Genomic DNA, 27,952 nt, shown 5'->3' with positions numbered 1-27,952 from the left:
TCACATTGTGGACTATATTTAGTTTATTTATTTCATTTGTTTGCACATTTGCCATTCAGAGTGTATAACATCATTTTTTTTCAGCACCATATACGGTCTCACTCATGACCATTCTCATTTAGCGCTGCACATATATTCGTTAGTCAGGAAAATTGAGCTCAGTCCCCAGTTGTGCTAAGGTCAGACTGAGAAATATGGTACCTAGTGCAAGGGGAATTTGTTGACCAGGAAGATGGACAGTTCTTCAGGAATTGCAGTCCCTTGCATGATGACATGGCTAAAGTGTTGTCTGCGAGTAACCATGCCAACTGCCCCCAGAGTTGTCCCTTTGAAGAAGAGAAACTGCTGGGAAAGGTTACGGTTGTGCTGTTGCACCTCAAGTGGAACTTTGGGGATCCAAGAACAATGGGGTGTTTAGGTAGAATGTGCTGTGGAAAAGAAGAGCAAGTTCTCACTGTGAAATTCAGATTATTGGACTGAAAATTTACACAAGAGCTGTTCTCTGATATACCAACCGGACCGAGAAATCAGTTTGTGTGTATGCTAGTCCGACGGACAAAAACTAACGCTAGGGCAGCTATTGGCTACTGGCTATGAACTTCTTTATTCTAGTCCAGTCGTACGTCATCATGTTCGAATCCGCCGGACTTTGGTGTGATTGTGTGTGGCCAAGTCCGTTCATTCGGAAAGTCCGTCGGAACTCCGCCGAAAGTCCCTCGGAAAGACCGTCTGACCTAGTCCCTCGAAAAGTCCGGTCATGTGTACGCGGCATAAGTTTCCCTCCTGTTCCAATGTAGATGGATAAGTAAAGGTTCTTTTCTAGGATTGTTATGGAAAAGTGGTGGCACCCTTGAGGGAGTAGGGCCCATTTTCGACTGTATATATGTCTAGGTATAGTCATTAATAAGAGTATATATGTAGATTGAGATATATCACTGGGTTCATTTTGCACTACTTGTTGCTCTCGGCTGAGAGTAAACAAACTTTACTTATGTACATATTGCATTGCATTGCATTGCATTGCATTGCTGTAGGAATAGGATTTGTTTCTATGTTGTCTATTTTCCTCTCTTTCAGGTATTCCAGCACCCATTGCATCTTCCTTGGCTATGGAGAGACAATGATTTCAGCTTGTACCATTAAGGCTGAACTTTCTTCTCTTTACAGATTTATATAGTATATATTTTTCCCCTCATTTTTTTCGGGTGGAAAACCACACGTAAAATTGTAAATCCTGTCCTCTATCTGCCCTTCATGGACTGCCACTTGCCTTGTACATATGCTATGTTACCTACTTATGCCACATGTGTTGCCATTTTCATCCTTCCCTGTTACCCTACCTATTCAAATTTTTGCCAGGACATTCATTCTCAGGATTGAAAATATATACTTTTTTGTTGCAAACTCCAAGACGTAGTTTCCCTTGGCAGGGGAGGATGTAGCACCCTGGTTGTAGGCAGGGTTGCTAACAAAATTAGCCTGGCTAATTTTTAGGAGGATCCATTGACTTTTTTTAAACTCTGGATTTGATGCACCTCTCTCTTCTGTCACTAGGTGGCATTGTTGCTTGTGGCATTAGAATGACAAGGGCATAGTAAATTCGAACTAGGAGTGGATGGGTTGTCTCAGCCAATTGGCGGCAGGTTTTTTTTTTGCCTCTTGGCCTGCTGGGAGAGCCTATTTATTCAGGAGGAGTCAGGTGATCGGTGTTCTGTATCACCTGGGCGGCTGTCTGAGTGGACGTGTGTTACAAGGCTCTGGGTTGCTATGAGTTACGTGTATAGATCTATATTGACTGTTAAAAGATCAGTTGCCATAGGAGACAGCAATTCTTCAAATACAGTTGCTGCATCCAGCTTAAAGGCCCTCCACCTGTATAGCTGTCTGCCTATTATTTTTTCCTTGGAGTCTGCCTGTTTGCTATTGCATCTGCCTAACCCTCTCTCCCCCAGTTCAATAAATCTCTTTTTCTTGCATTCAAAAAGTGACTGGCACCCATGTTTCCAACTTGCATTACACCCACCATGGCTAATAACCCACACTTCGAGGAAGGATTTCAGCAATCCCTGACTCTGGAGGTCACCATTAGGCCTTTAGGGGTCGGGGACACCGCTAAATAAATATCTGAAAAGTATAGCCCCACTGAGTCAATACTTTGTAGAACCACCCCTGATGTTAACCTCATCCTAGCCAGTGTCCTTAGTACAGTGACAGTGCATATTTTTAGCACAGATCACTGTATTAATGACTGCTTCCCAAAAAAGTGTCAAAAGTGTCCGATTTGTCGGCCACAATATTGCAGTCCCACTATAAGTCGCTGATCGCCACCATTACTAGTAAGAATAAATAAATAAGAATTATAAATAATAAAAACCACAGAGGTGATCAAATATCACCAAAAGAAAGCTCCATTTGTGAGGGGGGAAAAAAGGACATACATTTTATTTGTGTACAACTTTGCACGACCGCGCCGCAATTGTCAGTTACAGTAACGCCGTGCTGTATCGCAAAAAATGACCTGGTCTTGAAGGGGGGTAAACCTTCCAGAGCTGAAGGGGTTAATAACATTCGATTTGCCCCCCCCCCCCCCCCCATTCACACCAAACAAACTATTTTGCAGGATGAATAGCTTAGTGTTTTTAGTCCCTTTGTTTTCAGCAGTGTCAGACGGGGATTAACATTCTGGTGATTGTACATGTGGAGGTTTTTGGTTTGATTCAGAGCAGGGCCTTTAACATGTATAATTCGACTCGTCTCCCTGCGTTTACACATGGCTCTCCAGTTTTCTGGCATGGTCCACAGAAACATGCCATTTAGGTTAATTGGATTAGGAGTAATTTGGCACTAGTTTGTGTGTTTGTGTCACAGTGATGGGGACATTAGATGATTAGTTCTCCAGAAGCAGACATGTGAATGGTTCAGTGCTATGTGTCAAAAACGTAATACAATAAAAGATGAGAATTTAATGTTTGCAGTTTCTGGAAGGAAAACACATTTGATTACTGTACGATAGTGACAGTCTGTAATTAAAATTCCTAAATAGGAATTATAGGAAAAGTAATAAATAGCAAAAACATTACAACACATAACTCAGCAATTAAAGGGAATTCTTTAGGTAATAATTCATCCTCTTACAACGGACCTGTGGTGTACTATTAACTAAATTGGTTGCATGACTAAGGCAGCCATCATATATAGTCACACACATAGAACTGCTTACAAATAATTTTGCAGATTTTTCCACTGAATATATACAGTTGTGCTCAAAAGTTTGCACACCCTGGCAGAAATTGTGAAATTTTGGCATTGATATTGAAAATATGACCGATCATGCCAAAAAACTGTCTTTTATTTAAGCGCTTCAGCCCTGGAAGATTTGGCTGGGCAACGACCGGAGTATTTTTTGCGATACGGCACTGCGTCGCTTTAACTGACTGTTGCACGGTCGTGCGACGTTGTACCCAAACAAAATTTACATCATTTTTTTTCCCACAAATAGAGATTTCTTTTGGTGATATTTGATCATTTCTGCGGTTTTTTTTTTGTGCTATAAACAAAAAAGTCTGACAATTTTTAAAAAAAATACAATATTTTGTACTTTTTGCTATAATAAATATGCCCGATTTTTTTATTAAAAAGCAATTTTTTTTCTCAGTTTAGGCCGATATGTATTCTTCTACATATTTTTGGTAATAAAAATTGCAATAAGTGTATATTGATTGGTTTCCACAAAAGTTATAGCATCTACAAAATAGGGGATAGATTTATGGCATTTTTACTATTTTTTTTATTTTTACTAGTAATGACGGTGATCTGTGATTTTTATCATGACTGCGGACACATCGAACACCTTTGACACATTTTTGGGATGATAAACAATTATACAGCGATCAGTACTATAAAAATGCACTGATTATTGTATAAATGTCACTGGCAGGGGGGTTAACACTTGGGGGCGATCAAGGTGTTAACTGTGTTCCCTGACTGTGTGTTCTAACTGAAGGGGGAGGGGACTGACTAGAGGGGATGACAGATCGTGGTTCCTAACTATTAGGAACTCATGATCTGTCCTCTCCTCACAGAACAGAACAGGGATTTGTGTGTCTACACACACAAGTCCCTGTTCTGCCTCTCGTGCCCGCAAACGCTCGTGGCCGCCGGTCATCATGACCGTCAGCCATGAGCATAGGCACCCCCGCAGTGCAGCCAGCACTTAATAAGTGATTAAACAGTACCGACTGGCATATTCAAGGCTTTGTGTATCTTTTTATATCCTTTTCCATCTTAGTAAAGTTTCATTACCTTGTTACGCAGGTCTTTTGACTGTTCTTTTCTACCTCCTCATGGCTCAGTGTCTAGACTGCTTAGTGCATCCATGTGAGAGCTAACAAACTCATTGACTATTTCTACACAGACACTAATTGTAATTTAAAAAGCCACAAATGTGGGAAATGAATGAACCTTTAATTGCCATTTTAACCTGCGTGTACCACCTTCTGTGTCTGTACCAAAGCCAAACATTCCAGGGTATGTAAACATTTTTTCAGGACCATTTGGGTGATTTCTGTTATCATCATGATTTAAAAAGGATACAAAAAAAAAACTATGTGATAATAAATGACTTCATGTGATTGCTATAATTAAATAAAAGACAGCTATTTGGCATGATCAGTCGTATTTTCAATATTAATGCCAAAATGTCACAATTTATCACAGGGTATGCAAACTTTTGAGGATGACTGTACATGTGTTGTGAAGACTTCTTCTGACACAGAATTGTCATAGATCCCAGTTGCTGGTTTTGTCAGATTGGGGGAGATTTACTAAAACTGTTGCACACAGAATCTGGTGCAGCTCTGCATAGTAACCAATCAGCTTCCAGGTTTTATTGTCAAAGCTTAACTGAACAAGCTGAAGTTAGAAGCTGATTGGTTACTATGCACATCAGGTTCTCTGTGCACCAGTTTTAGTAAATCTCCCCTATTTTGTTCTTTAAACCTCAGGTGACTGCTGTTAAAATATCTAAGGCCAGTTCACAAAGTAATCTCCTCCAAAAAAACAGATAAACTTACACATGTAGAAAATACCTGATACCTACTGTATGTCTCTTATGTATAGTGGAAAACCTGGAGCTGAAAAGATATGATTCTATCTTCCTCCAGGAAATATTGTTTCCAGTGGCGGCTTGTCCATTATGAGTGCCCAGGCGCTGCCCCCTCTATCCACGCCAACTTCTATATGAATAATGGATAGATTCATTCATAGCATGAATCTATCCACGGCCGCCACCCCCTATCCATGCGTCCGGCACCTTTCAGGATGGCAGGCGCCTTGATTACAGCGGGTGTTTTTTTGAAGCACCTGATTAGAGCCATAGGCTCTAATAGGCTTCAAAATAGGTATGGCTTGGAGGGCAGAGCATTGCACCATGAGCCTACCCAGGTGTTACAACAGCAAATTAATATTCGCTGTTGTAACACTGAACCTCAATCTGGCCAAACAGAAGCAGGTCTGAGACCTATTTTCCGATTGGCCGCAAAGAGAAGACTCCTGATTGGCCGCCGAGGAGGAGGAAGGAAACAGAAGCTGCAGATGCCTGTGGAGAGCAGAGGAAGGGAAAGCTGTCGCCGAGCAAGGGAAGCCACTGGTGAAGCGCTGCATAGATGGGGTAAATGTACCAGACCCGTCTGCCAAGCAATGGGGGGGGGGGTCTTGTTACTGTTTGCCGCCCCTCTCCCTCCCAAAAATTTTTTTTCATTGGCTGCCACTGAGTATTTCTATTCTGAAAGGCAATAACCAGGGCTTTTTTTCAGTGGGAATGCAGTTCTGGCACCTCCAGCACTCATTGTATGTAATGGTAAGGGGTTCTGGGTAATGTTACAGGGTCTATTAATTCTGGCTGCTGGGGAATCTATTCTAGTTTGAGGGGATCTATTTTTGCATGTGGGTCTATTGTTGCTGGTTGGGGGCCTATTGCTGCTGAGGTGGGTTTTATATTGCTGGGAGATATCTACTGTTACATAGTTAGTTAGGTTGAATAAAGACACCAGTCCATCCAGTTCAACCTGAGTGAGTTTCTACAATTGTCCCTATCCCTGTACATTGTACATTGCACACTCACATCGGTCCCTACCCTGAAGAAGCCCACAATCCAAGGTCCCCATTCATATACTAGGGCCAATTTGGGACAGAAGCCAATTAACCTACCTGCATGACTTTGGAGTGGGGGAGGAAACTGGAGTACCCAGAGGAAACCCACGCAGGCACAGGGAGAACATGCCAACTCCAGGCAGGTAGTGTCGTGGTTGGGATTCGAACCAGTGGCCCTTTTTACTGCTAGGGGAGAGTGCTAACCACTACACCACTGTGCCACCCCTACTGTTGAGGAAGGGGGTCTATTGTTGCTGGCTGCTGGAGAGTCTATTGATGCTGGCTGTGGGGAGATCCATTGCTGCTTTTGAGAGTCTATTGTTACTGGGAGGAAGTTTGTGGCGGGTGGTCCATTGTTGTTGGGGGATCTATTGTTGCTGGGGGTCCTTTTGTTACTGGCTGCAGGGGATCTATTTTACTGCTTTTCTTGTTATCATTACAAAATTTCATACAAATTACTTAGCACCACAAAATGATACTTGGTTTTGTATTCTCTAAAAGGGCAGTACTGGGAAGTGGGTAGGGGGGGTGGAATCAAGGGACGGTGCTCAGAGGTGGGTAGGGGCGGAGAAAAGGGGTGACATGGAAAGGGGAAGTTCCTGCACCTATTCTCTGAGAAAAAAAATGCCTGGCAATAACCAATAAGTGGATATCTGCATTACCATAAACACCAATACATTGAATAGTTGACCTTAGTGCCAATTCCCCGATAATGCCTAGTACACATGATTAGAAAATCAGATGACAAAAATCGCTTGCGAAACGATCGTACGATAATCTAATTGTTAGTACACAGCTTTCGAGAGCTGATTGCAACTTTTTTTCCAAGGGACAAGCATGAAAACTTTTCTCAGATGATAGCAGATTTTCACTTAATCAGTAAAGTGTTTTGCTTAATCAGTACAGAGGAGGTGGGCAGAGACGAGCCTCCTTGTGGCTGCATGGAGAAGTGCAGAATCTGGTGAAGGAGTCCTGTCCTCCGCTTTACTGCTGACTGCTGAGACAAGTTGGGGATGGAGACAAGAGGAGGTCACTGCACTGGTGCAGGAGATATGCAAATGCCTCATGAAATGGCCTGGCAAGCCACATTCGGCCTGGGGGGCCTTATGTTTGACACGTGAGTTAGAGGGTCAAGACAACCCATTTACCAAAGCCAGACTTTTGTTTTTTGCATTTTGGATGGAGTAGGGAATAGTTTAAACTCTTTATTTTTGCAACCATCTGTGGTCCATTCAAAAGATTTCCTTCACTTCCTGTCATGTAGAAGCAAGTGGAGGTCTTCAGAGCCATCCCCTGTAAATGGGCATCTTTGTGCGTGGCCTGTATAATGGAAAAAAAGCTATTTATGTGACCCTATTGACAACAGGAGTGGTCCCATTGATTCCTGGTGCTGTATATGTGCTATGCTTTTTCCCGGGAGGTCTCCAGGGAACCCAGAAGGCAGCATAACTTTCTTAAATTTCACATCCACGTCCAGTTGTGTCTTCTAAAGCAGTGGTCATCATCAACCCTGTCCTCAGGGCCCACTAACAGGCCAGGTTTTATGTATTACCTTGGGGAGATGCAGACTAGAATACGGCAATCACTGAGCAGCAAATGATATCACCTGTGATGTGTTTCAGTTATCTTGCAAACCTGGCCTGTTAGTGGGCCCTGAGGACAGGGTTGATGACCACTGTTCTAAAGGACAAATCCTCTGCATTTCCTGCTCTACATGCTGGAACGAAGCCCAGGAAGACACCTGATTACCGGTTACACCACGTGTGACTGTTTGCAGAAACAGGGCTGTCATTTCAGTCCTCACACCTGCTCAGCTGCTAACATGACGCAACTAGATTTAATCATGAATATGCTACTTACAACTCACCTGGAAAACAGGTTACTGAATGTGCGGAGTAGGGAGAACCTGGCTGGAATTCTTTGACTGCTTTCAGACTACACATCTCTCCATTCTGCCACCTGGTCCGGGGGATTCTGGGAGTACCATTGCTGAAACACTTGAAGTGCCAAAGGTTTGCTCCTTCGAAGGTGTAAAGTTTAGAGGCTTAATGAGCAGAATTATACGAACCAACTGTGAGTTTACAAGTCCTTATGTGAACCTGTTTTGGCTGTCGTAATTTGTTGTCTGATGCTAGAAAATGTCTTTTGTTGGTTCGGATGCTGATGAAATGTGACCACTTTTGGCATGAACACCAAGTATAGGAGATAAGACCTCTCTGCCAACCACTTCGTAGATCAATGAATATGTCTTGTCAGAGTGTATACTGTAATTTATCTGTGTCCATATGTTTATTATATACATATCACTGGCTCAAAGTTTATCACAGCTTGAGGTAAGGTTTTTTACACCTTTGTTCTTTTTGTAGTATTTTAAGAGAATGAATAATACTTTGTATATACAGTGTGTGTGTATATATATATATATATATATATATATATATAATTATTGATGAGACTCATTTATTTTGAGAAATCGTTTTTATAATATACGGTGTTTGTGTGTGTATGTATATATGTATGCGTGTGTGTGTGTGTATGTGTGTATATGTATATATATATATATATATATATATATATATATATATATATATATATACACACACATATACACACACTGTATATACAAAGTATTATTCATTCTCTTATATGATATATATATATAATATATATATATATATATATATATATATATATATATATATATATACATCTCTTATAACTATTTATTATTATTATACATATAGTAATAATAATGATGTAATTATAAATGTGTTTTTAAAGTATCCTTATAATCTTCATATACATACATATATATATATATATATATATATATATATACATATATATATATATATATATATAAAAATAAACAAATATGAAAATTATAATATATATATGTATGTATGTGCAGCGCTAATGTGATATTGGTAGAATAAACTACAATAGGATATGAATGAGTACTCAATGCAGTGACCTCATATGTATGGAAAGTACATACGTGTGTACAAAAATATCTGCACCAGGGGCGGACTGACCATTCGGCCACTCGGGCACTACCAGGTGTCCCCATCAGGGTTGCCAGTCTCAGTAAAACCAGGGACAGTATGTAAAAAATCTGTGTTTTTTTTTTTTTTTTTTTTTTTTTATATCTGTCTCTGAAATGTCCCTTACTGAAATCCTTTTGGTATAAAAATTCCAAGATTATAGCTGCCCCACCTCTCCAGTACCTTCTTAGTCAATAGAAATATGTCTGTGTATACTGTGTGATTGTATACTGTGTGTGTTTGTGTATACTGTGTGGCCCCATAATCTCCTATTGCCCGGGGGGGGGGGGGGTCCCATGAGTTGTCAGTCCGCCCCTGATCTGCGCTCTATATTGGAAAGAGAAAAACAATCGCCATATAGTTAGATTCTAACTATATGGAGATTGATTGATCTTTCCAATATAGAGCACAAATATTTTTGTACACACATATGTACTTTCCATACATATGAGGTGACTGCATTGAGTACTCATTCATATCCCATCGTAGTTTATTCTACCGATATCACATTAGGTGCCTGGACCGGCACCTGAGCCGCTGAGAGCCTGAGCCTGCTGCTCCCACCCTTCCACAGCCCAGGGCTCCAGTGAGCTCCAGAGAGAGCCAGTGACTGACAGTCACCAGCTTGCTGAAGACTGAGAGCTGAGCAATCATCTGTGTTTGATCGCTCAGTTCTCGGTCTTAAAGACGGCGGGGACAGCTGTAGCTGGGATCAGTGCTGCAACCATCTGGGTAAGTAATATTGTTTATTTTATTATAATCCCATAATTTTCTTTTAACCATTGTGCAATAAAACGTTAAAAAGATGTGTGACTGGCGTCCAATATCTTTTCTCTGTCCCCCTATTTTAGCTATGGACTCGGCCCTGGGGGTGAAATGCTAGCCTCTGGAGGTGCTATTCTGCCTTTGGGGTGTCAGAGTGGTGCTACATAAGGGAGGTTGATACCAAGTCAAAGTCAGATATTTACACTAGTTTCATTAAAAAACTGTAATAATGAATATAGAGATGCATTAATGTGTCTTCTATATTCGCCTGAAGTTTTGCTTTAACAGCCTATTCACACGAGTCAGGTCTGTTGCGGTGCGGTACGTCACACATTGCAGGGCACTGCATTAACGCATGTAAAGAACACTTTACCGCAATGACGTCATGTGAATGAGCCTTTATTTATTTATTTATTTATTAACCAGTTGCCGACCGCCGCACGCCGATGTACGTCGGTACAATGGCACGGGCAGGCATAAGGACATACATGTACGTCCCTTGCCTCCCGCGGGTCGGGGGCCCGATCGGGCCCCCGCCCGGTGCCTGCGGCGGTCGGTATTCGTACGGGAGCGATCCCGGACGAGGGGACGGCCATTCATTCATGGCCACCCCCTCGCGATCGCTCCCGACGAATAGAAATCCCCGGTGACATCACTTCCTCTCCTGTAATGTAAACACAGGAGAGGAAGTGATGTATTCTCTCCTCCGTGTCGGTATTTTTCGTTCCGACACGGAGGAGAGCGGATCAGTAAGTTGCACCAACACTCACACACACAGTAGAACATGCCAGGCACACTCACACCCCCCCTTTACCCCCCGATCACCCCCCCAATTACCCCTGCCCCCCAGTCACAGTGACACCAATGTCATTTTTTTTTTTTTTTTTTTTTTTTTTGCATTGGTGTCATTTGTGACTGTAATAACTGTTAGGGCAGTTAGAGTTAGCCCCCTTTAGTTCTAATGTACCCCCCTAACCCCCCCAATAAAGGTTTAACCCCGTGATCACCCCCCGTCGCCAGTGTCACTAAGGCTGGGTTCACATTGCAGCGGTTTATGAGAACGAATGTGATTCGCACCGCACTGCAGTGCAAATCACATCCGATCTCTGTGCGATTCGAGTTCAGCCATTCGCCGCACCCGCCGCACCCGCCACACCCGCCGCACCCGCCGCAAATTCGCACGGGACCCTTTTTTTGGCCCGCAGCAGAATCGGATCGCATGGGTGTTCACACCATGCGATCCGAGTTTGCAGATCGCACTGCGATATGCGAACTGATCTGGGGGTGTCAGTAACATTTCACTGACACTCCCAGCAGTTCGCATAGGGCAGTGTGAACTGCCGCCGGGAGGCATGCGATGCGGGAACCCGCCGCGGATTCGCGGCGTTTCCGCATCGCTCCAGTGTGAACCCAGCCTAATAAGCGATCATTTTTCTGATCGCCGTATTAGTGTCACAGGTGACGCTAGTTAGGCAGGTAGGTATTTAGGTTCGCCGCAGCTTTTTATAGCGCCAGGGACCCCCATATACTACCGCATAAAGCCCCCTGATTGCCCCCTAGTTAACCCTTTCACCAGTGATCACCATATAACTGTTACAGGTGACGCTGGTTGGTTAGTTATTTTTTTATAGTTTCAGGGCACCCGCCATTTATTACCTAATAAAGGTTTAACCCCCTGATCACCCGGCGGGTGTCATTTGTGACTAATAACTGTTAGGGCAGTTAGGGTTAGCCCCCTTTAGTTCTAAGGTACCCCCCTAACCCCCCCAATAAAGGTTTAACCCCGTGATCACCCCCCGTCGCCAGTGTCACTAAGGCTGGGTTCACATTGCAGCGGTTTATGAGAACGGATGTGATTCGCACCGCACTGCAGTGCAAATCACATCCGATCTCTGTGCGATTCGAGTTCAGCCATTCGCCGCACCCGCCGCAAATTCGCACGGGACCCTTTTTTTGGCCCGCAGCAGAATCGGATCGCATGGGTGTTCACACCATGCGATCCGAGTTTGCAGATCGCACTGCGATATGCGAACTGATCTGGGGGTGTCAGTAACATTTCACTGACACTCCCAGCAGTTCGCATAGGGCAGTGTGAACTGCCGCCGGGAGGCATGCGATGCGGGAACCCGCCACGCATTCGTGGCGTTCCCGCATCGCTCCAGTGTGAACCCAGCCTAATAAGCGATCGTTTTTCTGATCGCCGTATTAGTGTCACAGGTGACGCTAGTTAGGCAGGTAGGTATTTAGGTTCGCTGCAGCTTTTTATAGCGCCAGGGACCCCCATATACTACCGCATAAAGCCCCCTAATTGCCCCCTAGTTAACCCTTTCACCAGTGATCACCATATAACTGTTACAGGTGACGCTGGTTGGTTAGTTATTTTTTTATAGTTTCAGGGCACCCGCCATTTATTACCTAGTCTCACTAGTGTACCCCTAAATTTAGGGGTGTCTACTTTCCAAAATGGGGTCATTTGGGGGGGGTTTGTGCCATCTTGGCATTTTATGGCCTTCAAAACTGTAACGCCCTTAGAAAGCCTGAAGGCGGTGCTTGGTTTTCGGGGCCCCGTACGCGGCTAGGCTCCCAAAAAGTCCCACATATGTGGTATCCCCATACTCAGGAGAAGCAGCAGAATTTATTTTGGGGTGTCATTTCACATATGCCCATGGCATGCGTGAGCAATATATCATTTAGTGACAACTTTGTGAAAAAAAAAAAAAAAAAAAAAAAGTTTGTAATTTTCCCGCAACTTGTGGCAAAATATAAAATATTCCATGGACTCAACATGCCTCTCAGCAAATAGCTTGGGGTGTCTACTTTCTAAAATGGGGTCATTTGTGGGGGTTTTGTGCCATCTTGGCATTTTATGGCCTTCAAAACTGTAATAGGTAGTGAGGAGTGAAATCAAAAAATTACGCCCTTAGAAAGCCTGAAGGCGGTGCTTGGTTTTCGGGGCCCCGTACGCGGCTAGGCTCCCAAAAAGTCCCACATATGTGGTATCCCCGTACTCAGGAGAAGCAGCAGAATTTATTTTGGGGTGTCATTTCACATATGCCCATGGCATGCATGAGCAATATATCATTTAGTGACAACTTTGTTAAAAAAAAAAAAAAAAGTTTGTAATTTTCCCGCAACTTGTGGCAAAATATAAAATATTCCATGAACTCAACATGCCTCTCAGCAAATAGCTTGGGGTGTCTACTTTCTAAAATGGGGTCATTTGTGGGGGTTTTGTGCCATCTTGGCATTTTATGGCCTTCAAAACTGTAATAGGTAGTGAGAAGTGAACTCAAAAATTTACGCCCTTAGAAAGCCTGAAGGCGGTGCTTGGTTTTCGGGGCCCCGTACGCGGCTAGGCTCCCAAAAAGTCCCACATATGTGGTATCCCCATACTCAGGAGAAGCAGCAGAATTTATTTTGGGGTGTCATTTCACATACGCCCATAGCATGTGTGAGCAATATATCATTTAGTGACAACTTTGTGTAAAAAAAAAAAAAAAATTTTTTTTTTGTCATTATTCAATCGCTTGAGGCAAAAAAATAAAATATTCAATGGGCTCAACATGCCTCTTATCAATTTCCTTAGGGGGTCTACTTTCCAAAATGGGGTCATTTGGGGGGGTTTTGTACTGCCCTGCCATTTTAGCACCTCAAGAAATGAGATAGGCAGTCGTAAACTAAAAGCTGCGTAAATTCCAGAAAACGTACCTTAGTTTGTAGATGTGACAACTTTTGCGCAAACCAATAAATATACAATTATTGACTTTTTTTTTACCAAAGACATGTGGCTGAATACATTTTGGCCTAAATGTATGACTAAAATTGAGTTTATTGGATTTTTCTAATAACAAAAAGTAGAAAATATCATTTTTTTTCAAAATTTGCGGTCTTTTTACGTTTATATCGCAAAAAATAAAAATCGCAGAGGCAATCAAATACCATCAAAAGAAAGCTCTATTTGTGGGAAGAAAAGGACGCAAATTTTGTTTGGGTACAACATTGCATGACCGCGCAATTACCAGTTAAAGCAGCGCAGTGCCAAAGTGTAAAAAGACCTCTGGTCATTTACCAGCAAAATGGTCCGGTCTGAAAGTGGTTAAAGCAGTTCTTTCATTTACTGTTCCGTATGCATAGTTTTACTGAATTGTTTTCTGTTCAAATAAACACCTACAGACAACTAACAGGAACACAGTATGGTTAAGTGTGTAAATGTTTAACCACTAGAGATCCGCACTATAACCGAATGACGGCTACAGCGCGGACCTGCTTTGCTGGGACTCTGTGATCAGCGAGTCTATGAGACTCGCCTGATCACGGATCGGAGCAAGGGGTCGATCCCGACCCCTTACCACGTGATCAGCTGTCAGCCAATGACAGCTGATCATGTGACACAACAGAGCCAGTAATCGGCTACTTTTCCTCCTCACGCTGATAGCGCGAGGAGAAAAAAAAAAGCCGATCACCGGCGGCTGTGAGAGGGACTTCAGTCCCGATCACGGCCAGCTCATCAGTGCCCACCTGCCCCCTGCCAGTGCCACCTAAATATTAAAAAAGTGCCCCCCATCAGTACCCACAGTGCCACCTATCAGTGCCCACAATCTGCCTCAACAACAGAGCTGCACCCCAGTGCCACATATCCGTGCCCATCAGTGTCATCTACCAGTGCCCAGCAGTGCCACCTATCAGTCCCACCTATCAGTGCCCATCAGTCCCATCTATCAGTGGTACCTATCAGTGCCACCCATCCGTGCCACCCATCAATGCCATCTTATCTGTGTCCATCTTTGCCCATCAGTGCCGCCTTATCTGTGCCCATCAGTACTGCCTTATCTGTGCCTATCGGTGCCACCTTATCTGTGCCTATTATTGCCGCCTTAACTGTGCCTAGCAATACCCACCAGTGCAGCCTATCAGTGCCCACCAGTGCCGCCTCATCAGCGCATTTCAATGAAGGAGAAAAATTACCTGTTTGCAAAATTTTATAACAAACTTTGAAACATGATTTTAAATTTTTTTTATTTTGCATCTTTTTTTGTTTGTTTAGCAAAAAATAAAACTCCCAGCTGTAATTAAATACCACCAAAAGAAAGCTCTATTTGTGGGAAAAAAATTATAAAAATGTAATTTGGGTACAGTGTTGTATGGCCGTGCAATTGTCATTCAAAGTGCATCAGCGCTGAAAATTGGTCTGGGCAGGAGGGGGGTTTAAGTGCCCAGTAAGCAAGTGGTTAAAAAATGTCTGGCACTGCAGACCATTTGTTTTTTCACTAGCAGGCTCTGCTTGGTAATGTACCTGCTTTTAATCATCATGGCTGTGGCTTCCTCCCTAATCGATATTCAGTGGTTTGGAAGACACAGTCTGCAGACCATGTGAGGTCTTAAATTACATAGACAATCCAAAGAAGATTGTCTACAAAGCCTGAAACGAGAGAGAAGGCAGAGAACTGGAGTGAGTCCAAAGCTCTGACAGCAGTCCCATTGAAGGGCATTGCAGTCTTCATACTAAAGTGATTGTATAACGAATAGTTCACTAATGCTTCCAAGGACTGGCTGTACAGGATAATATATATATTTTTTAGATACACAGTAGCCATATAGTAATGTCGTCATATACCATTGAAAGGAAACCCATACTTTAAGATGCTTGTATATGCAGGCTGCCGTTGCTGACCTGCTCCTGCAAATGCCGCTACTTGGTTGTCCTCAATTTCTTAAGCCCCGTACACATTAGAAGTTTTTTTTTTTGTTCAACCCAGCAGGGGTTAACGAAAAAAAAACTGACCGCTCAGGAAGAGCCGTTGTACTAATAATCCGACATTAGTACAACAATCTCCCCTGCTGAGCTATTGTTTTCTGACAAGGGGGCGGCTCCCTTCAGAAAATTCCAGTCGGCGCACTTAGGCTTTGGCTGAGAGAGCTGACTGGGAGCTGATCGGCAGACCTTTTTCGGTCGTGGCCCATGGACAGAAGCCGAACTGTTGGACCGGCTGCAGTACACAATGTCGATGCCACCCGACATTTTGGCCCATGTGTACTAGGCTTTAGACTGGCCATAGAGAGAATTTTCAATAGGCGGGGGACCCAAAAGACACTCATTTCTATTTTTCTATTATTCAGGTAGTTCTGTGCCATATACGTTATGTCTGATGTTATGTGTAGTATAGTGTATACGTTTCCTTCTCTATAACCTGACGTTTCATGAACTCCTCTCTCTTCAGAGGATGAACTACGTGGGGCAGCTGGCAGGCTCTGTACTGGGCCGTGTACGGGACTTGTATAAAGGAGTCAACCCAGCCACGTTGTCTGGCTCCATTGATGTGATAGTGATCCGACAGCCTAATGGCTCTTATCAATCGTCCCCATTCCATGTGCGGTTCGGGAAACTGGGCATACTGAGATCAGCCGAAATGGCGGTAAGTCTATAAAAGACCATGCAGATCCCACTAACTAAAATATTCATGTATTTGAGGTCCCTTTTTAACAGTAAGCTGCCATATTATAACCAGTAGGCCCTAGTCTAAACAAACAAGCCAGCCGCACTTCTATGACATCAGCCTTCACAAAGCTTTATTGTTCCAGGACAAGATCACATATTGGTCTAGTTGGTCTGGGCAACCTCTTCTTCAATCTTGTCCGGGCACAAGAAAGCTTTGTTAAGGCTGATGTCATTGGGGTGTGGTGGGCTTGTTTGCTTGCTCCATGTGAGAGCATTGATGAGCTCCATTGGCTGGCACCTGAAGTCACAAAGATGTGTGGAGACCACCTTTGGTATCATGAGGCCATAGTCTAAAGATGGCCAGAACTCATTGATTTTGCCTGCTTAGTAATTGGCTGTGGTGGTGGTTTTGGAGTCTAGACATATTTATCCTATATAACACCTCTTGAAACTAAAGTTGTAGGTGCCATAAGGCATTATGTATCAACATGTTTCTACTAAGGGCTGGAGTTATTTTCTCACCACTACCAATTCCATGCAACCCTTGAGTTGAGGGCAGGTCTGATGCTGATTGGTGGCTCAGAAGTAACTTCAGTTCTTATCAAGAACACATTGATACATAAGAGGGAACTAAGGACCTGGGTGCTTCAAGAGCTCTTCCCATAATGTACAAGTTGCATCATTTCAGTTCTGGTAGGTCTGCTCTTCCCACTGCCACTGACAAATTCTCCACTGCTTTTTCCAACCCCATGTCCATTCTATTTGGCTACTGGGCAGATACTAATGATGCAACTCCTGACATGCATGCATGATGGTCACATTATCAAGGCATCTGGTTGAACCTTTGGTATTTTGGGGAGTGAAAAAATGCATTGAGCATACATTTATCCAGTGTACAATTTTCAAAGTATTGCTAGCAGACAGGTAAGGGCTCGTGGGGATAGGCTTTGGGCTTATATCAGTGGCATCACTTTGAGATGCCTCTGAGATCATTCAGACATAATTGACCAGTGCATTTGGCCTGCAGTTGATCTTCTTCTGACATGAAGTTGACCTGCTTCAGGTAGGTTTTGAATTACCATAGATATTTATAGGTATTCAGAACTAGTCGGATGCAAACAAAAGTCCATTGACACAAGCCTTAGAGGAGCTTTAAGGTAAGGGAACCATATATTCTGTTAAATTCCACTTTAAGCCCTCGGTCACACCAAATCCAACTTTGGAATCAGGCGACTTCACTTGAAATCGTACATCAGTGAGACTTGGTTGACATCTGTAGGATTTCATGCACAGATGTCTATGCAAGTCTCACCTGAAATTAGCAAAAGTAGTGCATGAACTTCTTTTTCAAATCTTGTCGTCAATTTGACAAGTGCACTGGTGTGTCCAGGGGCTAAGGTCCTTTAGTAGATAATCAAGTGCATCTTGCTCATTGAACTTAAATTATTAGGTCTTTTTATTTCAGGTTGATATAGAAGTAAATGGAGAACCTGTAGATCTGCAGATGCGACTTGGGGAAAATGGAGAAGCTTTCTTCATTCAAGAGTTGGAAGAGAATGAGGTAAATGAGTGATGGGATTGATTATGGCAGGCCATAGATGATGTGATGGTTGCAGGAAAGAAAATCGCTTGATCCCCTCATCAACGCTGAATGTGTTGATGGGGAATCCCTCCCATAGAGCTACTGTTTTTTTCCCAGGGGGGTGGGCGGCCGCCCCTGCAGGGAGAACACAGTGATTATTGCTAGCGACTAAAGCCAACTGTTACCAGCGTCAGACGTTTTTTACAGCTCTAACGTCGGTCCTCAGAACATGCTGGCCCTGTTTTTATTTTTGTTTTTGTTTTTTTGTTTTTTTACAGCTTTAAAATGCCTATGCAACTTACAGCTCCTAAAAGCCTGTGTGAATTACATGGAGAGGCGCTGCTAGTCTGATGCTGTGTGCATGATTCCTAACACTGAAGTATTGGGTGGCGTTATTCTTTAAGATCCACTGTTTTTGTTCACTTTAAAGGAATACAACCCATCCATCAGCCCTGTTCTCCATTCCCTGGATATGTTATCTACTCATGACAATAACGATATAGGGGATGCCTCCCCAGCTCCAGATGCACCTATGTCTACACTGGACACACCCGCCAGGAGGCAACGTTGGAGCAACAGAAGAAAGAGGAGTAGAGGGGATGAGACTTCGGGAGCTCAGGATAAAGATGGAATTGCTGTGCTACCTTCATGGTGAGTAATGATGGACTGTCCTCTATTTTTGACTCTGTGTCATGTGTAGATGTGTGACACCACTTGGCACATGGGTGGCCACTGACAAACTTCTCCATGGCAAGCATCCAGTGCTGAGTGACGTTACATGAATGAGCCTCAATGCTGACACAATCCAAAGTCAAAATGCTGCATAGCAACTGAGCAACTGCCTGTTGTTGATGTACACTGCCAATGTTATAGTGCTCTTTACCGAAGGTGATAATCCTCCTCCTGCCTGCAGCCTGAACTATATTTACTTACATCTTTCTTTTGAAAGTTTTTTTTTTTTTATTATTAAATGTAAGATTAGCGCTGACCTTGCTGACCTACCAATTAGAGCAATGATACACCGACATTGTCCCGGACTCTAAGTGCAGGTCGGCACTGCAATAATACTAAGGGGACATAAATTGTACAGCGATGATCACTTTTGTCTTCCTAAGTGCAAAGTGTAATCTGCCAATATTTTTTTCTGCTTTCATTCCATACCTTATTTTACCACTTCAGCCCCGGGAAGGATTTACCCACTTCCTGACCAGGCCATTTTTTGCGATACGGCACTGCGTCATTTTAACGGACAATTACGCAGACGTGCGACGTTGTACCCAAACAAAATTGACGTCCTTTTTTTTACCACAAATAGAGCTTTCTTTTGGTGGTATTTGATCACCTCTGCGGTTTTTATTTTTTGCGCTATAATCAAAAAAATTAACGACAATTTGGAAAAAAATAACTTTTTTAATTTTTGTTTTTATAAATATCCCCCCCAAAAAAACAAAAAAAAACTAATTTCTTCCTCAGTTTAGGCCAATATGTATTCTTCTACATATTTTTTGGTAAAAAAAAAAATCGCAATTAGTGTATATTGATTGGTTTGCGCAAAAGTTATTGCGTCTACAAAATAGGGGATATATTTATGGCATTTTTGTATTTTTTACTAGTAATGGCGGTGATCTGCGATTTTTAGTGTGACTGCGACATTTCGGCAGACAGATCTAACACTTAATGCTTTTTTGGGACCAGTGACCTTTATACAGTGATACCTGTAATAATATCACTGGTCCCCAAAAAGTGGCGCTTATGCCGCGTACACACGACAGGACTTTTTGACAGCAAAGGTCAGACGGAACTAATCTGTTGGACTATTCCATCGTGTGTGGACTCCATCAGACCTTTGCTTGCCAAAAATCCGACGGACTTTAGAAATAGAACGTTTTAAATTTTTCCGCTGTATGCTAGACGGACCAAATACGATGCGCGAGAATGTACAGTACCCGAGAACCAGCGCAATAGGATTGCGCTGGTTCTCTGCGACAGGATACTGTACATCTCACTCTGGCTGCAATAGGAAAAGCACATTTTCCTATCGCAGCGAGCGCGAGGGGGAATGCCTCTCCAGGGGCATACCAGGCCCTTAGGTCTGGTATGGATTTTAAGGGGAACCCCCCTACGCCTAAATATTGAGCCTTATGGGCTAAGACTGGGATGCCATTAAAGTTCATGTAAAGGCAGGCGTCCCAATACTTTATATATATATATATATAGTGTACATATGGGGGGAGTCTGATAACCATGAAGCTCCAGAACCAGTAGGTTCTTTTCAGCAGTAGTTGATTTTTTTAAAAGTCTTGCATGCTTGTTCTAATATCAGTGTGGCTAAATGGTATTGTATTTACATGTGTACATGTGGAAGTAATCTCCTATTTGCTTCTTTCAGTGTAATACAACTCCATTCTTATAAAAACATGCAAAAAAGCTCGCAAACATGTCCAAAATGCAATACAACACATGGCAAAACGTACAACAGAAAAATAAAAAATGCTTATTTTAAACATGTTTGAATGAGGCTCTAAAAGGCTCCTGGCACATATAATACCCTAACATAGGAAGATACTCAGTCTAAATAGGAATTGATGGGCCATATGGTGTTATAATTAGTATGGGAGACAAACATTGTCCTTTTTTAGATTAGAGAACTCATGTCCCTGTAGGGAAGATGATGACATCACCGTGTACTGCTCATGAATCTCTCATTTAGTAAAGGCCAAGTAAGGCACAAGGTAGCCAAACTTACACACATGCTAACATTCTTAAACATTATTAGCAATAGGGTTGCCACCTTTTCTACAAGCCAAACCTGAACACTTTGGATGCCACAAGGAGAGTAGGAATGCAGTGCACATAGCGTGACGCAGCAAAATGTGGGTGTGGGTAAATTGAATTTGCTTACATCATCACCCTGCCCTCCATTGATGCCGGACATGCTCCCAGACAGATGCCTGTAGCTCCTGGATAGCAACAGATTTGTGTGTGACTATTTCGGTTACTTGGGGAGCTACAGCCCGGTCTGATTAAATGTGTTCGGGTTTCAGTCTGCCTGAAACCCGGACATATGATGTGAATCCTGGACAGGTGGCAACCCTAATTAGCAATATAATGGCCATTAAATGTAATCAGTCTTTATTAGAATGTAGGTAAATAAAACATGGGTATTAGTTGCACTATCATTTCCAGGCCCAAAAATGCCCAAAACTGAATTTCATTTGATATCTACTCCAGACAAATATATCAATAAAAGTGAATTGCCAATTAGAAGCTGAAATATAAAAATAAGTGCAACACCCTCTAGTGTGTGCTAGAGTTAGTGAAGGTTTTGTTAGTGTAGGTAAAATTTAGTTAGATTAGGGCTAAGCCTGAGTTGTTGAATCTAGGCCAGGGTTCAGTGAGTCAGGGCATTCTGACAGCTCCCCTGGTGATTCCCCCTGTTTCTGGGACATTGGAGAATGTTCTAGAGCTAGTGGGCAGGAGGTTAGGAGGAAGTGCCTGGAATATTGATGAGGCTTTGACCAATTCCCAGTAGTGGGCTGGCGGGGGGCAGAATTTACCTCAAAAGCCAGCCACCAGGGGAGTCGTGGTGTCCTGACTCCGATTGTTGTGAAGCGACTATCCCTTAGACCTCTATGCCTGGCCTGCATACAATATAATCACTGAGGACAAACCTCATCAGATAGCTTGAACTCACCAAATACAGATTCCATCCACAAGATGCTTTTATTCTAAACATCAGGTTACAGCAGATGACAGGATACAAACAGATGAATAGGTTGTAGTATTTATGTGGTCAAAAGATATTATCTGTAGCTTACAATGCAGAATACATGTGGCTTGTAGCTGCATCCATGACACAGGAAGTACAAACTCAGGAAGAAAGGGTGGAGCATTACATATAAAGGAAGTATGTCATAACATCAGGAAAAATACACTGGAGAAAACAAGTGCATTACCACAAAAGGTCACTAGATGGCAGCATGTGAACTAAATATAAAACGTCCATAGAAAATGATTAGCAAAACCGTCTATATAAATTCTATGCCACGTTGGGGAAACACACTCAATAAATAACAAAAACAAAGTCATGGACTGTTCTCTGACTCTGGAGTACCCATGAAAATGTTGTGTGCCTGGCTATGCAGGAGTGAGGGATTCAGTTCATCTGCGGCTCCTTAGGAGGTCTACTACATAAGCTTTTATGCAATTTTCACCTTCAGTCATGAGAATTCCCAAGGCAAGTACTTTTCTTATGTTGCTTAACCACTAGGCGTCGACGCTATAGCCGAAAGATTAGCTACAGCGTGTACTCCAATTGCCGGGAGGGCGTCCCTGGACGTCCTCCTCTTTATTTCCGCGATACGCGCGCCCACGGGCGTGCATCGGAGAAATTCTGTGTTGGCCATGTCCTTGGACACAGCCAATCACAGATCGTGCTAAATGGCCAATCACAGCGTGTAAACATATGAGATCATCACTCATTGCCGGTGTTCTGCCTAATAGAGTCCGCCTATCAAATGCTGTCCGCTCCGTACTGCGCATGCGCAGTACGGAGCAGACGAAGCTTCGGAAAAACTCCGAAGCTGAACGGCGCCTGCGCCGTGAGTGGAGGAGGTAGCCCCACTATGCAAGCGGACATAGGGTTAAGAATTTTAGAGGGCCCCTCGCGGGCGAGCTTCGCTCGCCACGCTTCGGGCTCGGCCTCGCTCCGCTCGGCTCTTTTTTATTCTAACTCTATGTCCACTTGGATAGTGGGGATAGAACCTGGACTCACGGCGCAGGCGCCGTTCATCCTCGGCAATTTTCGGAATCTGTGTTCCTGTGTACTGCGCATGCGCAGTACGCAGGGGACACCATCTGATGGAGGACACTATTTTACAAGACACCGGCTCTCCCTCCTCACACAGAGACAGTGTGTGAAGAGGGAGAGCGACCAGCTGCAGCGTCAGTGTAAAAAAATAAATAAATTAAAATACAGTGCCCACAGTACCAGTCAGTGCCATCTGTCCCTAGTGCCATCTGTCCCCAGTGCCACCTGTCAGTGCCATCTGTCATCAATGCCACATCATCAGTGCCACCTCTTAGTGGCATTTGCCATCAGTGCCACCTCTTAGTGGCATTTGTCAGTGCCAGCTCTTAGTGCCATTTGTCATCAGTGCCACCTCTTAGTGGCATTTGTCAGTGCCACCTCTTAGTGCCATTTGTCATCAGTGCCACGTATTCGTGTCACTTGTCACCAGTGCCATGTATCAGTGTCATGTGTCATCAGTGCCATGTATTAGTGCCATCTGTCCTCAGTGCCACGTATTAGTGCCATCTGTCATCAATGCCACATCATCAGTGCCACCTCTTAGTGGCATTTGCCATCAGTGCCACCTCTTAGTGGCATTTGTCAGTGCCACCTCTTAGTGACATTTGTCATCAGTGCCACGTATTCGTGTCACGTGTCATCAGTGCCATGTATCAGTGTCATGTGTCATCAGTGACACGTATTAGTGCCACATGTCATCAGTGCCACATATTAGTGTCACATGCCATCAGTGCCACATCAGTGTCACGTATCATTGTCCTGGTGTTCCAGGGCCTTCAAAAGTGTAATAGGTAGTCAACAAGTTAGATGTGTAATTTATGCTCCTAGAACTCCTGATGGTGCTCCCTGAATATTGGGCCTCTCTAAGTAGCTAGGCTGTGAAAAAGTCCCACACATGTGGTATCGTAATACTCAGGAGGGGTAGAAGAATGTATTTTGGGGTGTCATTTGTGGTATACACATGCCATGTGAGAGAAATAACCTATTACATGATATAGTAAGGTGAATAAGAGTTGTCATGTCAGAACAGCCATTGGGCGGCACAGTGGTGTAGTGGTTAGCACTCTCACCTAGCAGCAAAAAAGGGTTGCTGGTTCAAATCCCAACCACAACACTACCTGCCTGGAGTTTGCATGTTCCCCCTTTGCCTGCGTGGGTTTCCTCTGAGTACTCCAGCTTCCTCCCACACTCAAAGACATGCAGGTAGGTTAATCAGCTTCTGTCCAAAATTGGCCCTAGTATATGAATGGGGACCTTGGATTGTGGGCTCTTTGATGGTAGGAACTGATGTGAGTGTGCAATGTACAGGGATAGGGACAATTGTAGACAATTAAACTGGATGGACTGGTGTCTTTATTCAACCTTACTAACTATGTAACAGGTCACTGGTAGAATCACCAGGTGAAAATAAAAGGACAAATCCGAGGACTGCTGAGCAGCAATACATTGCATTTTGGGAGGGTTTAGATACACTTTGGGGTATATCTGATTCTTCTTTCCAAAAATGCCCCTTTAAATCAAAATCACCAGAATTTTGGGATTCTTGAAGATGTTGAAGTGGAGAAATCACAGGGCCTTTCTGCTCTAATACAGAGAGTTGTCAGCATGGACAATGGAAATGCAGAGGTCTGTAAGACCTAAAGATGACTGAGCCAGTCAGTGAAACTCGCGGAAAATTCCTGGATGTTCCTGAATTAGCGTTAAGCAAGCACATGGCATTACAAGAACTGGACTTCTCCTAAACAAGCAATATCGAATAAACACAAAGAAAAACATCAGATTACAATTGTCTAACTGTAGAACTGGTTCGTTTTGAGTGGAGTAGAGCTTTTTACTGAATTGCGGAAATTTGTCAGATAGCTTTGAATTGCATTTACATTTGATGAATTTGATTATTTTCTTGACAAGGAAAGTTGAAGATAGGGTGAACGGTAGCACGGTGCTATACTCGAGTATTACACTATCCTGATTTGTCTTTTCTATATTGTGACTTCATTTCTTCATATCCCATCTAGTGACTCCATATACTTCTCATTCTCGGACCTCCCTGACGAAATTTCCACATTGCAGTCTAAGGATTTTCACTCCTATCCTGAGGAGGACCGCTTACAGTTATCCTCAAGGTAAACAAAGTAAATGTGGGTAGAAGGTAAGGACACTCGTATGACAATGTGGGTAACTTAAAACATGTTGAGGAATCAGAACTCTGACTGGTGGTTATACGAGCCCCATACTGAGATGACTCTTCTCATGAGATTACTCATAATTGAGGTCCTGTGACTGAAGCAACCAGTTGGTTTATGGATTTAGAACTTTACTTGTGTGGGGGGGGGGGGGGGGGGGAATTAATGGGAAGTCTTCATGGCTTTTCCTTTCTTATGCTGTATATTGTGTATGTGAAAATTAGTGACATATTCACCATTTGCTGATAAACAAAAACTGATCTGATTCAGCAGTCGATCCCCATCTCCTAAAAGTGACTCTGAGTTGGAATTGAAAATCCTCAACACATCTCTGTCTGAGAACTGCATGGAATGGAACTGGGGAAGACTCCCACAGGTGAGGCCACTCATGACCAGCCATCAAGGGGGTGACCCCTTTTAGCCAGGGGAGGACTGGGAAAGATAATCAGCTGGCCATTTGATGGTAGGAACAGTTTTCTGTGCCTAAAGAATATGTTTTATACAAAGTGCGCCATGGTGGCATAATAATTGATGGGTATGGTAAAAGGTGGGTGTCAGCTTAAAATACATGGGTCAGATAGTATAGAGGGAGATGCAGGAATCCATGAGTAAGCAATAAAGTTGGGGGTGAAGAAGAAAAAGCAATGAGAATAAATTTGGAAGAGGGGTTGAGAGATGGTACTGAGACCCAGATTATGGAGGGTGGCAGAAGAGGCAATGGGTTGGACAGTGGAGGGGAGAGAGTTAGCAAGAATTGACCATTTATAAGAGACGTCTGTTGGTCAAGGTACTCATAGCACTTTTCAGTGGGAGAATTAGCGAACAGCAAACATTTTTTGTGTTTCCAATGTTTTGCCTTTACAAAGGTGGGTTGTGCCCCACCAAAATGTTAGGCACTTAAAAAAGATTTGCTGTTTTCTGAAATTCTCTAGCTGACAAGTCCTATGAGTGTCTCAACCAACATTGGTCTATAAACATTTTAATATCTTTTATCTTTTCCAGGTCACTCGGACGGATATTGGCTCTCAAATATCACAATCCGCACCCTCCAGTCCTGGCAGGGAGCTGGTTGAGATATCTTCCACTGCCTCAACAGACCCTGAATTTCACATAACTAAAGAGGAGGACGGCACCTTCCATGTTACTCTATTAGAGGGATCAGAGGATACCCCAGCTTTCCAGGTTCTTCCAGGTGAGCCATAAAGAACATTCTGTATATAGCAGCTCATCCTGGTTTCTTCCACTCAAAGACCTACATCTGTCTATACTGCAAAACAAAAGTCGCTTCTCGTACACGACTAGTTTATCTATCAATCTACACACACATATATATATATATATATATATATATATATATATATATATATATATATATATATATATATATCAGACTGGAGTTAATGTATTGTCATTGTCCATGAAGATTAAAGTTTATCTAAAGCCTTTTACTTTTTATTATTTTAGTAGTGAAGGATTAAATCCTCTATCGGGTTATTTATTGCTGTCTGTGTTTCCTCTTGGAAGCTTCACTACTCTATTTGTCCATGTTTCCATTCTCACTAATGTAAAAAGTGATGGAAAATCCAAACTTTGGAGTTACCACCAGAACAGGGATAGGCACTTGTCTAAGGTGTGACTTTCAACAACAAAAAACTGTCAGAGGCTTTCTCCATTCCCTGGTCCAATTTTGGTCAACCTACTTAATATAGTGGGCCTAATTTGCAGCCCCTGACATCACCAAAGGGCCACACATAATATTTAGTTTTGTAGTATTACAAAAAGCTGTCAAAGACTGAAGACATGCAACAAGACACGGTCAGAGACTGCAAAAATGCTATTGGAGCGGTTGGAGACATGCTTCTGGAACATAGCCTAGAGACATCTTACATAAGACTGGTAGAGACCAATGCTATTACAGCCCGTTTTTACAAATCAGTGCTCTTATTTTGTGCTCCCAACAGCTCTCTTATAAATTACTTGGATCACATTTGATGTTTTTTTCAGCAAGATCCTAGATGCCACTCTAGGATGTGTCTGCAGGAGCCCCAAGAGCAGCACAGTAAGGATTGCAGGTTAGGCACCAGGGCCCTCCTCTATCCAAAATACAAAAGGTTTTGGCTTTAAATATACTTTATAGCTGATATAAAATATTGTGCAGGAAATATGCCAGCTGTTAAATTCTACAAAACAAAAACGGTACCTAATTGATGTGGTCTGTGAATTAGCTTGGATGAAATAATCAAATTAAATAAAGCATATCTAAAGCCTGGCAACCGTCTTTTAAAAAAATTTACCCACTGCTGATCACTTTTAGCTATTAGTAAATCATTTGTGAGTTTTAGGAGATCAGTCTCTGTGGAGTGTTGAGGGCAAAATCCAGACTACAGGGAATCAGTGAGGTGGTAGCTTAGTTGGTTGTAGACCAGGCGTTCAGGTCCTTTGGAGGTAAAGTAGAGTAAGGAGATGGGACGTAGGTTGTTAAGATTTATGGGATCCAATTGGGGCTTTTTAAGTATAGGAGTGACTAGTGAACATTTTAGAGAGTAGGGGAAGAGGCCAGAAGAGAGGGAGAGATTGGAGATGTTATTTAGAGGGTGTAGGATGGAGCGAATGGGCAGACCTTTTTCAGTCGGCTGGCTTCTGTCGGGTCGGCTGCCATACACACGGGCCGAATGTTGGCCGGTTTCTATTAAACCAGCCGATGCAGCCCAACATTCAGTCCATGTGTACTAGGCTTTAATATTACAGAGAATGTTGAAATCACTGAAAATGATTGTGGGAAATTCAGAAGAGAGAAAGTATGATGGCCAGGCAGAGACGTCATCAAGGAAGGTTGATACCGGTCCAGGAGGCTAGTAGATCACAGCAATTCTTTAATAAACTGGATAAAATAAATGAATACCATGTGCCTATTAACCACTTGCCGCCCGTAGGAAATCCATGGACGTCTTTAGGTTCCAGTTATACCGGGATGATGCCTGC

General features: G+C 43.0%; 1 protein-coding gene across 3 annotated transcripts in view; it reads left to right on the top strand.

Moving 5' to 3' along the window:
- The window catches only part of LOC143935304 (phosphatidate phosphatase LPIN3-like), a 123,968-nt gene that overhangs the window by 55,601 nt on the left and 40,415 nt on the right, over positions 1–27,952 (top strand). Inside the window, exons 1-7 of one of the 3 annotated variants that reach the window (XM_077459065.1) lie at positions 7,904–8,223; positions 16,178–16,372; positions 17,861–17,956; positions 18,408–18,628; positions 24,803–24,910; positions 25,241–25,346; positions 25,973–26,162. In XM_077459065.1, coding sequence (XP_077315191.1) covers positions 16,181–16,372; positions 17,861–17,956; positions 18,408–18,628; positions 24,803–24,910; positions 25,241–25,346; positions 25,973–26,162 — 913 coding nt within the window. In that variant the 5' untranslated portion in view covers positions 7,904–8,223; positions 16,178–16,180. Of the gene's footprint in view, positions 1–7,903; positions 8,224–16,177; positions 16,373–17,860; positions 17,957–18,407; positions 18,629–24,802; positions 24,911–25,240; positions 25,347–25,972; positions 26,163–27,952 lie in introns of those variants that run through there. The other 2 variants (XM_077459064.1, XM_077459063.1) reach the window with 2 other exon arrangements.

The sequence above is a fragment of the Lithobates pipiens genome, unplaced genomic scaffold (assembly GCF_037356315.1).
Source record: "Lithobates pipiens isolate NorthernLeopardFrog02 unplaced genomic scaffold, aLitPip1_a1.2 Scaffold_28, whole genome shotgun sequence".
Taxonomy (NCBI): domain Eukaryota; kingdom Metazoa; phylum Chordata; class Amphibia; order Anura; family Ranidae; genus Lithobates; species Lithobates pipiens.
The sequence above is the reverse complement of the archived record's forward strand: the minus strand, read 5'-3'. Positions and strand labels throughout refer to the sequence as shown.